Source organism: Stenella coeruleoalba, assembly GCF_951394435.1.
Source record: "Stenella coeruleoalba genome assembly, chromosome: 16".
Taxonomy (NCBI): Eukaryota; Metazoa; Chordata; class Mammalia; order Artiodactyla; family Delphinidae; genus Stenella; species Stenella coeruleoalba.
The window spans coordinates 61120250-61132802 of NC_137162.1; the positions used below are offsets into that span (position 1 = coordinate 61120250).

The 12553-nt window shown below is 53.1% G+C and overlaps 1 protein-coding gene across 1 annotated transcript in view; it reads right to left on the reverse strand.

The window, feature by feature from the left end:
* UNC5B (unc-5 netrin receptor B) overlaps nucleotides 1-5886 on the reverse strand; it is an 87448-nt gene extending 81562 nt beyond the window's left edge. Inside the window, exon 1 of the mRNA XM_079899776.1 lies at nucleotides 5158-5886. Coding sequence (XP_079755902.1) covers nucleotides 5158-5236 — 79 coding nt within the window. The 5' untranslated portion in view covers nucleotides 5237-5886. The remainder of the gene's footprint in view (nucleotides 1-5157) is intronic.
* Between the last annotated feature and the right edge of the window lie 6667 nt (nucleotides 5887-12553).

Genomic DNA, 12553 nt, shown 5'->3' on the forward strand with positions numbered 1-12553 from the left:
CCACACACATTCTCACCCCACTCACTCCTCCATGCACGCTCTCACACCCACATCCTGTCTTCCTCGAGAAAAGAGCCGCCCAGCGGCGGGGAAGTTGTGAGGCACTGGGGGCAGCCTGCTCTGGGAGGTGAGAAGGAGGGAGGCTCTGCTGCGAGCTCACTCCCTAACCAACCATGCCTTGAGAGGTGTGGACTCCTGAAGACTGATTTAGCTCAGCAGGGGACGGGGTGGAGGGGACTGGCCAGGGGGCCGAGGGGGATCAGGGTGGCTCAGGATAGGAAGGGAAGGGGGAGCGGGCGGTGCCAAGGTGTGCGCAACCCCCAGGTACCCGCGCTGAATCAGCCCACCAGGCGGAGATGCTAACCGGGCCGCTGTGTCCGCAAGGGTAAATTCAGAAGCTTCCAGCAACCCAGGGCTTTGGGAGAGAAGGAAGAGGAAACAAAAGGGGTAGGGTGGGGGGAGCGGGGAGGCGGCTGATTTATGCCAGCACTTCAGCAAATGTTTTCACTGCCATTAGCCTCGCAGCTTAGGAGAGAAAGGGGCGCCACGGGGTACCGGTGGTCGGGCCTCGCCAGGGCTTGCCTGCCCTGCGGGGTTGTGGGGGGCAGCGGCTGGCACAGAGGACGGGGTCTCACCTGGCCCCAGCTCGCCAAAATGCACTAGGTCGGGTGGGGGAGAAACTCCCCGGGCTCCAGGCCGGGTGCGGGCCCAAGGCGGGCAGGAGGTGGCGGCCCAGGCCCCACTTCAGAAGCAAATCAAAAGGATGGAGGGCACACATTCCCTCCACCCTTCTGAAACTGCCCTTCCTCATATTATTCTAATTACGGTATTCTAAATTTTCCTTTAATAAAAGGAAAGAAACAGAAAAGCACAGAACATACTTGTTTGGTTTCATTTTGCCTTCACAGCTTTAATGATTCCGTTTGTGGAAGCTGTTTAGAAAACCGGGGAGGACGAAGAGGAGGAGGAAGAGGCCAGAGTCACCAGCTCTGGCCTCAGCGGCCAGCTTCCTCCTCTCTGCCCCTGGGTGCCAGCCTGCCTAGGCAGCAGTCTCTCTCTACTCCTCAGCCCCACGAAGCCAACCCCTAAACCCCAACCTAGGACCCCTGTCTCTCCTCCCTTTCCTCCAGGCCTCAGGGTGCTCCAAGGTGCCTCCTTGTTACTCCAACCCCAGCGATAAGGTTCAAATGACCATATGTTTGGCCAGCAGGCCCGGGAGGAGGCTCCAGGATGGGCCAATGAGAACCACCAACCAAGCGCTTGGAATGTAAGAGATCCACCTCCCCTCCAGCCTCATCCTCGAAGCCCCAGGCAGCCCAGACCCTCCTTAGAAGCCATTGCTGGTAAAAGGGAAGGGGAAGTGGTAGGCAGACCCGACGACGTGGTCTGACAGCCAGGAACAGGTCATAGTACCTCAGTCCAGGAGAAACTCAACAACAAAGTGAGTGCAGGAGATGAGCCCCCAAAGCTTCAAAATAAAAAAGTAAAAACCTATTTTGCCCCCAACTATACAAATAGGTACAGAGCTCTGAGGCTGGCTTGTGATTTATCTCACCCGGGACAGGTGGGGGCTTTTTCTGAGAGGATCAGTGTTGGAAGGCTACCCCTGAGCACTTGCCTGGTCTCAGGGTCTCACCTTAACCTTTGGTCCAGCCCTGTTCCACCTCTCCCAGGTCCCTGCTCCCAATTTCTTTCCACCATCCCCCAGCAAGTCCCAGTCTAACTCAGCTACCAAACCTACTTCATCATTAGCTGCCTGCCTTAGCTGGGCCTTGATTTCTGAATCTCAATCCCAGACCCATGCAGCCAGTCTGCAGCCCAGATGGAATAAAGGAGCCACAACTAGAATGAGGTTTATGAGGCCTGAGTTCAAATGTCAGCTCTATCCTTGAGTCCCAGTGCAGTCCTGGGCAAGTCAGGGCCCGTCCCAAAGCTTCAGCAGTTAAACAAGCGGATTGGAAGAGACAGGAATTGTCTGGGATCCTATGGAATTCCCAGTCTGTGGGGTGGGGAGAGAAATTACATACAAAACTCCTCCCCTGCAGTGGTACTTTCACTTTAATGAGAAAACCCAGTAAGACGCTCTTGATTTTCCATTTGTTTAAGTGAAATGGGCATTTGGTACAGAGTAGAGGAAGACAAGGACAGGCCACCACCACACATACATACACACATACACACACACACACACACACACACACACACACACACACACAGCAGAGACATTAGGAAAACTCCGATTTTAACTGCACCTTAAAAAGAAGTGCTATCATGACACCTTGGTTCCTTCTCAACCATCCCAGCCAGAGGCCAAGGAAAGGCTCATTAAAAGCTCCAGGAAAGGGCTTCCCTGGTGGCGCAGTGGTTGAGAGTCCGCCTGCCGATGCAGGGGACACGGGTTCGTGCCCCGGTCCGGGAAGATCCCACATGCCATGGAGCGGCTGGGCCCGTGAGCCATGGCCACTGAGCCTGCGCGTCCGGAGCCTGCGCGTCCGGAGCCTGCGCGTCCGGAGCCTGTGCTCCGCAACGGGAGAGGCTACAACAGTGAGAGGCCCTCGTACGGGGCGGGGAAGCTCCAGAATAAGGCTGAGGGGTGGGTGGGAGGAGATTCCCAGAGTCAGCCTGGGCTTTTGAAGTGGCCTCTCCTGGCCAGTAACTTGCTGAAATCCTCTAAGAGTCTCTGGTTTATGGTTCCAGGTTTGATTTCTCCACCATCAAACTTTATGGCTTAAAAAAAAATTCTCAGTGCTGGAAAGGGAACTCATTCCCATATTCACTGGGAATGGGGGTAGGGGAAAGGAGAGAGAGGCGCCTGCCCCTTGAGGAGAGCTTGGACACGCCCAAGAAGGAGCTTCCCCCTCCCATGGCTGGGACCAAAAGGAGGAGTCCAAAGTGGCCTGAATCAGCCCGCTATTGGACAGGAGCCCTCGATACAAATCTGCAATCTGCGGTCACGTGAAGGCAAGATTTGAGGAAAGGCAACATCCTGGACTTCATTTTCCCCATCTGTGCAATGGAGCTCATGAGGAATCACTGGGAAGACCTAAAGAACATTCTGAAAAATGTTCTGTGCCTGTGGCATTAGAGTACAAGGGCTGTGTAGGAGGAAGGGGCATGTTCTCTCTCCTGAAGGCAGGTTTCTGAGGGCAAAGGGAAGGCAGCAGGCTGACCCCACCAGTTGGCCCCTCTCCAGGCTGGTGGACAGGCAACCCCTGCTGCGCTAAGTAATGAGCACAATTCCAAGGCCAGTTCTGCTCGCTAGTGAGAAATCAAAGCCCGGTATTAGCCACCCATTTCTGGCTGGGCACCAATCGTGCTCAAATCCATCAAAGCCTTGGGCCTGGCGTTTCTTCTGGGGAAGGTGGGGGCCAGAGGCTTTGTTAAGCAGGCAAGGCAGGCCACCCCCAGCCTCCCCAGCAGAGCCTACTCTGCAGCTCTGGAGAACTCTAGGCCAACCAGTCTTGTCTTTCTCCTGCCTCCTCAGTTCCCCACCCTCAGTAACCCCAGTATTTATTCCTGATACCCTTGCCCTGCCAGTCCAAACACAGCTTCCCAAGACCCAATCCTGCCCATATGCCATTTACAGAGACTTCACCCAACCCTCCAATCACCTCCCCTCAAACACCCCCAAACCAGAAACCAACACCCCAACCCAGCACCTCCCACACCCAACTGCACTCTTTAAAACAAAGTTGGTCACTCAGCAGCCTGCTTCCTCCCCCATCATTACCTTCCAACTTCAAAACACTGCTTTAAATACCAGAGTCTACCCAAATCATGATTAGCGTGGATCAAATGATTGTGTCGTAACTTTACAACACAAGGCTGGCCAGAAAAAAAAAAAAAGTGGGGTATGTGCTAAAACCAAGCCCTCACTCCTGGGCCATGGGAATCATTAATTCCAGAGTGAGGAATAGCTGACTATAAGTGGGGGAGGCGGGCGTGGGACGTTCGGGTGGGGGGGCGGGGAGGAGGGCGGCGGACGTCAACATCCAAGCGGAAGGTAGAGGGGGGAGGGCTGCGTCATCTGTCCACTTTGTGCACCAGTTTTCGGAGTCAATGCAGGATGCGGCCCACGCCCACCCAACCTCGGAAGCCCGGTGCTTGGTTTCTGGGGGGAGAGAGTGAGAGAGATGGAGGGGGGGAGGGGGGGAGAGAGAGAGAGAGAGAAAGAGAGAGAGAGAGAGAGAGGAGAAAGGAGAGAGGGAGGGGGGAGAGAGAGAGAGAGAAAGAGAGATGGGTTGGCTCCCGTGTGTCCACCCGCTCCCCAGGAAGACGCAGCCCAGTCAGCTACGCCCGGCCCAGCTACAGACCAGCGAGACGTGTACACAGCCACGGCGGGAGAGGGGGAATAGGGACTTTATTTTAGGAGCCCAGCGACTCCCTTAAGGCATCTTGCTGGGTCTGGAGTAGGAGCGTGGAGAGCGCACCTTGTCGGCTTCCCAGACGGGGAGACTGTCAGTGACTCATTTAAAAGGAAACTCGTCAGGATCACTACGTACTCCTCCCCACAACACCAACACCCAGAAAAAAATTCTTCCAGGCCTGCGGATCCCAAGATCTCGAGGAAAGCTGTACGTGCAAGACAGCCCTATTCCCTTCGATAACAAAACCCTACAAGCTGGCCTCATCTGGCTGGCGGAGCGGACCGCGCTTCCCGTGTTCCCCAGGTTTCTCGCTCCCTCCTTCTCATCTGCGGATTCGGGTCTGTGCCACGCTAGGAGTCTGGGCGAGCCGGGACCTGGACTAGGAAGTTGCCGGCGAGCAGCAAGCGAGCGCACACCTGGCCTGTGCAGCGACTGGTTTTTTGGCGCCGCTGCCAGGCGCGCGCGAAGCCAGGGGTCCCCCGGAGGCCGGTACTCCGGGAGGCGCACACCCCGACTTGGACACCGTTCCAGGGAAAAGAAGCGATCTCTCCCTTCCAGGCGGGAGCTGGAGAGCCTGAGCAACACCCCCGCCCCGCCCCGCCCCGCGAGATAGCTGCGCCATCGCCCACTTTGCTGGGGCAGAGAAATCTACCTTTTAACTTGGGCGCCCTTACCGCTTTCCCTGTGCGCACTGACGGAGCGATAGACCACCTCAACTTCAGAGCAGAGTGAGGCGCCAGGGTCCCCTCGCTCCCCTCGCTCCCCTCCCCCATGCCCGAACGCTCCCTACCTGCTTGGCTCAGCCTCAGGTCCCAGCAGAGCAGGAGTGTCAGCAGTAGCGCGCCCCGCGCTCCGCTCCGGGCCCACATGCTCCCGCGGCCCGGCTCGGGCGCCTCTCCCCCAGGGCTCTCTCCCTGACCCCAGCCTCGCCGCCGCCGTCTCCGCCGCCGCCGCCTCCTCCTCGCCGTCCTCCCCGGCGCCCGGCCGCGCCAGCCCGTGCCCTCCGTGGGGGCAGAGGCAGCCACGCTTCGCAGAGGGCTGCCCGGCGCTCGGAACGCTATGGGTACCCGGCGCCCGCTCTCCGGCCAGGCTCCGGCGTGCCCCTCTCTGCGCTCCTCAGGCTCCGGGGCTCGAGCGCTCCTCAGGCTCCCGCGTCCTGGCTTCGAAGTTGCGCGACTGAGGGTGAGAGCGCTCAGCGGCGCCCGCAGCGGCCAACGCCGCGCCGTCCGAGCCCCCGTGCGCGCCTCCCTGCGCCCCGCCGCTGCCCGCGGCTCCGGCGCCCTCGCCGGCCTCCGCCGCCTGCCACAAGGCCGAGCGCTGCCGCTCGCACGCCCAAGTGAGTCCGCGAGCAGAGCAGGACAGCGCGCGGCCGGGGCGGGGCCTGGGCGGGCAAAGGCGGAGCCGGCGGAGGGCCTTTCTAGGGGGTAACGACGGCCCCTTGGGCGCGGCTTTGGCGGAGCTGGGGGCCCTTCAGGGGGGGTCCGCGCGAAACTCTGAGCCCGGAGCGTTGGAAATCCCGGCCGCTAGATCGTAGCTGGAAGCGGAGTCTGCCCAATTTTTGTTTCCAGAAACTAAAGAAATGTATCTTGGCGCTTTCCTCTGACTTGGCTGTGTCAGCTTTCTCCTCTGATTAAACTCAGGACTCTGTCGTTTTTGGCTCCCTGGTTCGTACTACGTAGAATCTACGCCTTCTACAGGGGGCGGGCGGGGGGGTCTTTACCAAAAAAGCTCCTTCAATGAGGAAATCTCAAACACTCAAGTCCGTGTTAAGCAGGGGCTTACAGCTATGTGGACTTGGATCATCCTGTTTGGCCCTACTTGTGGGTATGACCTTGGGCAGAACTGTTTGACTAGACCCCTCCGAACCTCCTGTAGCACCCAGGGCCTAGGATGTTACTCCCCCACCCCACCCCCACCCTCCGCAAGTGACAATGGGGCATAGGGAAGCCATTTTTGGCTCGGGTGGGCGTAGATTTGGGCTCTGCTCCTTACCTGCTGTGTGACCCTGAACAAGTTACTTAACCATTCTGATGCTTCCTTCATCATCTCCAAAATGGAGAAAAATGATAATAACAATTTTATAAGGGAATGTAGAACTGATTTTTAAATATATATATAGAAACTGTAGCACAAATGTCAGTAATCTCTCTTTCCAAGATCTCCCCTCTCAGCCAATCTGATTCCTGGTGGAAAATCCTGACCACCCAAGGGTGAGCCAAAGGGCATGTGGAGTCAGTTGGGCGATGGGCGATATCTTGATATTGAAACCCAGTGACATTAGAAGGGGTGGATCAGCTACCACTGGCAGGGTCCTTGTATGTGCCAGGCATGGGGTTAAGCACTTTTAAACACTTTATAATAATCACTTCAGTTAGTCCTCACAACTCTCTGAGGTAAGTACCATTTGTATCCCCCTTTTATGGATGAAGAAACTGAGGCACAGAGATGTAAAGTCATTTGCCCAAGATCACACAGCTTTGAGTGAATGAGTGGGTGAGTGAAAAGGGCAGGAGAGAGAGGATTGGAAAGAAACCCTCTGAGCTGGGGATCCTCGACACTTACACCTCTTCTGGGGCTGGCAGGTGAGAAATGACTGGCAGCCAGCAGGAATGCCTCCTCCCCACTGATCTGTTCACTACTGATCTGTTCACTACTTGGGATTTTTCCAGAACTGGGATCTGGAATCATTCCTCAAATACAGAGGCAGTGGCTGCTTCAGGAAGGGGTAAAGGAAGGCAGAGAGAGGTCCAGCCTCTCTCTGGTCCAGGCCCAGGAGTCAGTAGGTGGGTAGGCTGCAATAGGGTCAGTGTCCTCAGGGGCGCTTCCTAGACTGGAGGAGAAAGGACTTGGGGGCCAGAACTGCAGGCTGGAAGGGTTACTGGAGGGGGTAGAGAAGCAACAAGGGCCTGCCCCAGCTGTTTCCCCAGAGAAGAGAGAACGGCAGGACTGCCCAGGAGCCCCTCCACACACACTCCCCCCACAGGCTGGGGTCTGGAACATGTGGGGGAGTGTGCATGTGGTCAGTCCACCTCCTTAGACCTCCCTGGCCAGGCACCCAGGACCAGGAGGGTGGATATGGGTGAGTGGGACTCCCTGGGAAGAACTTAGGCCAATTGAGAAAGGTCCCCGTGGACAAAGATAAGTGGGTTATTTTTAGCTTGGCCCAGGCAAGGGCAGTGGGTGAGGGAGTCAACAGCGCATCACACCCAGCCAGCCCCACTCAGCCACAGAAGTACAAGCACACATATGCACACACAGCCCTAGACAGTTACAGGCACACCTACAAAGGTACACACAAGCAAACATACAACAAACATATACAGGTGCAAAATGACCCTCCCAGAAACATTACAGGGGCACCCAACTGCAGAGACACCCACATAGTTAAGACACAGGATTTTAAAAAGCACACATATACACCTCATCACAGACATGAACACACACACAGGCACGCACATCCAAAAGCACAAATACACTCTTGGGCAGATGACGCTAAAGACAAACAGATACTTAGATGCTTAACTTTCACCAGGCAACACACATAGGGACACATCCGAGGCCCAGCATCTGACTGTCAACACCTGGCACAGGCACAAGGTCAAGGGCTTTATGCTGGACAACTCAGCAGGGACCTCAGTAGAACCTCGGCAGGCAGGGACCACAGGGCAGGCGCGCTCACTCTCTCTGTCTCATTCTCTCTCTTAACCAGAAGGACGGTGGGTTATTGGAGATTTTTCGAAAAAGTTCCAGTGCTCAGAACTTTGCTGTTCAGACAGTAACTGCACCAGGCAGGCCCTTCTAGTCCTAATGTCAGGTTTCATGACTTTAATTCCTAACTGGAGAGAAGGGGGACGGGGGCGGTGTGCAGGCAAAAGGAGAGTGGCCATTTCCCTGTCTTCTGCTGGCCCTCGTCCCATTTCCCCCAAGCCCCAGCGTAGTAATATGCCCATGGGAGGCCCTAGACCCTGCTTTCCCTCCAGGGCTCCCCTACCGGGGTAGGGGACTTACCACATTAGGGTCCTTCCATAACCCCCCTGCACCCGATCCCCCGCTGTTCCAGTGTTCCAGTGTCCAGAACACCCCTTCCCCAGTCACCTGCAGCTAAGCAACCACTGTGGGTGTGGCTGCTTCCCAGCCTGGGCATCTCCAAGTGCTGGCCCTCAGCTGGGGCCAGGGAAAGGACTTCAGAGGGAGTCAAACTGCCCTGAGCCCACACCTTTCCCCAGTATGGGTGAAGAATGGGCAAGGCCCTGGCCCTGGGATGACACACTGGAGTAGCTGGATTAAAACTTACCAGGGTGTTCCCAAACCCAGTGCCATCAGACTCACAGCAAAGAGGTTCTGCTGTGAGTTAAGAAAGAGAATGAGGGACTTCCCTGGTGGTCCGATGCAGGGGGTGTTGGTTCCATCCCTGGTCAGGGAACTAAGATCTCACATGCCGCGTTGCGCAGCCAAAACATAAATTAATTAAAAATAAATAAGTAAATGAATGAATGAATGAGGATGAGGCAGTGAGCTGCTTGGAGGCCAGGCCTCCCCCTTCTTGCTCACCATGATATATCCAGCACCTCAGACTGTCCCGCGCATAGTAAGCATACATAAATACTGGTTGAGTGGACGCATCAGTGAGGCTGGGGAAAGGGGCTACTGGTGAAAGGGCCTACAGCCCTGCCAAATGAGCCCTGGAAGGAGCCTCCCACCTCCCCTCCATTTCCTAGGGGGTTTATGGGGCCTGAGGCTGGAAGTGGGGCAGCCTTTGTGCAATATAGCAGCTTTGAAATCAGTCTCAGAGCTAGATCTGACACTTAGCGGGGGCTGTAGTGCTTCCATGGGCTACCCTCATTTATCCCAAATCACAAGTGAGCGTCGGAGACAGAGTTCTGGAATCTGGAGCTGAGCTGATGGAAAACCAGACGTGGGGCTGCTCTTACCTGCTGGGAGAACTTGGGCTGGCTGCTGAGCCTTTCCAAGCATCAGTTCCATCAGTTATAAAATGGGAACAATAACTAGCTCGCGGGATTAAAAAGAATATACAGAATGCCCTAATCTGGCTGAGTACAAGCCACTTATTTTATAATAAGGAGCAGCTGTCAGGGTGCCCTGCGGGCGTGGCTGGAGCCTTTCGCGGGCGCTTCACCCTGCGGCCGGTACTGGTATGCTCGAATGTGCCACTAGGCGGCGCGCTGCAGCGCACATCTCTTCCGCGGCCGCTTCAGCCTGCAACCCAAAGCAGCGGGTCTGGAAGGGAGATTCGCTCCGGCTTCCACCTTGGGGCCTCCCAGGAGTGGGTCTCCACTTCAGGTTGACAGGGGAGGGAGCTCTCAGACCACTCGGTTTGCAAGATCTTGGGTGCGAAGGTTTGGGGATGAGTACATAATCCCTCCCCTGACCCATCAAGGCCAGGATGGACCCCAAACGCCTGGACCTTGCTGACAACAACCTTATGAGATGGCTACTGTTACTACCCCATTTACCAGATGAGGGAACTGAGGCAGAGAAGAGGTAGCTTGCCCAAGGTCGCATACTGCTAGTAAAGGGTACCCTGGAGATTCAAATCCAGGCAGAATGGATCTCAAGCTTGTTCTCTCTTTTTTTTTTTAAATCGAGATAACATAAAATTTACAACTTTAACTATTTTAAAGTGTACAATGTAGTGTTTTTTAGTATCTTCACATGGTTGTGCAACCATCACTACTATCTAATTCAATAACATTTCATCACCCCCAAAAAAAACCACATACCATTAAGCAGTCACTCCCCATTCTCCCCTCCCCTCCCCCTGCCCCTGGCAACCAGGAAATCTACTTTCTGTCTCTACGGATTTGCCTGTTCTGGGAATTTCATATAAATGGAATCACACACTATGTGGCCTGAGTCATCAAGATTGGGCTCTTAACCTCTCTACTAAATAATGTGACAACCCTCCACCTCCTCCCCCATTCCATACACATCTTTTCTCTTACCTCCAGGGGAGGGCCTTCTCCTGGGAATTCAAGCAGTGTAAGCAGTCATTCACCAAAGCTCTGGGGTCAGGCAGATCCGGGTTCAAATCCTGGCTCTGTCTTGGACAATTTATTCTGCTGTTGTGTTCTCAAAATTCTTTGCTGTTGTTAATTTTTAAAAAAAATTTAATTTTAGAGCTGTCTTAGATTTATGAAAAAATTACATAGTACAGCAAGTTCCCATATGTCCCTCACCCCTGTTTCCCTTATTATTAATAACTTACATTAGTATGGTGGATTTGCTACAATTAATGGACCAATATTGAAATATTATTATGAACTAAAATTCATTTAGATTTCCTTAGTTTTTACCTAATGTCCTTTTTCTGTTCCAGGATCCCACATTACACATAGTAGTCAGGACACTAAGGGCTTCTCTTGGCTGTGACAGTTTCTTAGACTTTCTTTGTTTTTGATGATCTCGACAGTTTTGAGTATTATTCATCAGGTATTTTGTAGAATACCCCTCAGTTGGGATTTGTCTATCTTAAAGTTCTTAATAATTTTTGAACAAGGAGCCCTGTTCAAAATAATTTCGCACCGGGTCCCATAAATTATGCAGTAGGTTCTGCTTGTGGGTTATGGGGCACAGAAAAGGCAGGTGAAGCCAGAGCTGGAACAGGCTGCAGACTGTGGCCACCATGGCTTGGTCCTGCCTGCATTGGTGGAGGGGGCTTACTTAGTGCTCTGAAGGGGAAGCGCTGGGGGCTAGACGGAGGGGTGAGAAGGAAACTGTAAACATGAAAGAAGACTGCATTCCAGGCAGAGGGAACATTTGTGAGGAAGGCCTAGGGTCAGGAATGTGGATGGTGTGATTGGGGGTAGCGGCTCCAGGTCCTCACGTGGTGAGTCAGAGGTGCCTATGGACTTCCCAGCACACAGCTGTGACCGCAGCACTGACCAGTGATTACAGCAGTGGTCGCCGTCTTGAAAAATAACAAAGCCAGCTAACGTATACTAAAGCAATTGCAGCAAGCCAGATACTGTGCCAAGGGCTCTGCATGAATTAGCTCCTTCAGTCTGTGGTAACCAGTGAGATTGAGGCTATGATTATTCCCTCTTAGTGAGACAGAGGCCAGGTTCAAACCCAGGCAGCCTTGTTCCAGAGCCTGCACATCCAACAAATCCCCTGGGTGTAGTTTTTTTTTTTTAAATCATAACAATGTGATTTCCCTTTGTTCATTTCCATTTTTCTTGGAGGTAGGCATTAATCATGGGCCCATTAAAATGGAAACTGGGGCTCGGAGAGGGAAAGGGACATGCCTAAGGTCAGCTGGTAAGTACTGACTCTGAGCTTTAAACCCACATTCTTATGACCATCCACACTACCAGCCTCTTCCAGATCCTCTCTGGAATTCAGTGGGAAATTATTGATGTAGAGGGAAGAGGAAGAGGAGAGGGGACAATCTAATAGGGAGACTATAAAATAGCAAGATGGACCTTTTAAACTTTCTCATACTCTGTTGTTATAAACATTCCAATTTAAATGTATTCAGGTAAACATCAAGTTACTTTGCCTAATAAAAACATCAAGGCACTTCACATTTGTTTTAAAACTATAGAATACAGCCCTTGGCATATAGAAATGCCTTTTGCCATTTCAAATATGTCTAATTTCACATACAGATGGCCAATAGGCACATGAAAAGGTGCTTAACATCGCTAATTATCAGAGAAATGCAAATCAAAACTACAATGAGGTATCACCTCACACTAGTCAGAACGGCCATCATCAAAAAGTCTACAAATAACAAATGCTGGAGAGGGTGTGGAGAAAAGGGAACCCTCCTACACTGTTGGTAGCCATGTAAATTGGTGCAGCCACTATGGAAAACAGTATGGAGGTTCCTTTAAAAAACTAAAAATAGAGTTGCCATATGATCCAGCAATCCCACTCCTGGGCATATATCCAAACAAAACTATAATTCAAAAAGACACATGCACCCTTATGTTCATAGCAGCACTATTCACAATAGCCAAGACATGGAAACAACCTACATGTCCATCAACAGATGAATGGATGAAGAAGATGTGGAATATATATATATACAACGGATAGTATGCAGCCATAAAAAAGAATGAAATAATGCCATTTGCAAGAACATGGATGGACTTAGAGATTATTATATTAAGTGATGTAAGTCAAGAGAAAGATAAATGCCACATGATATCACTTATATGTGG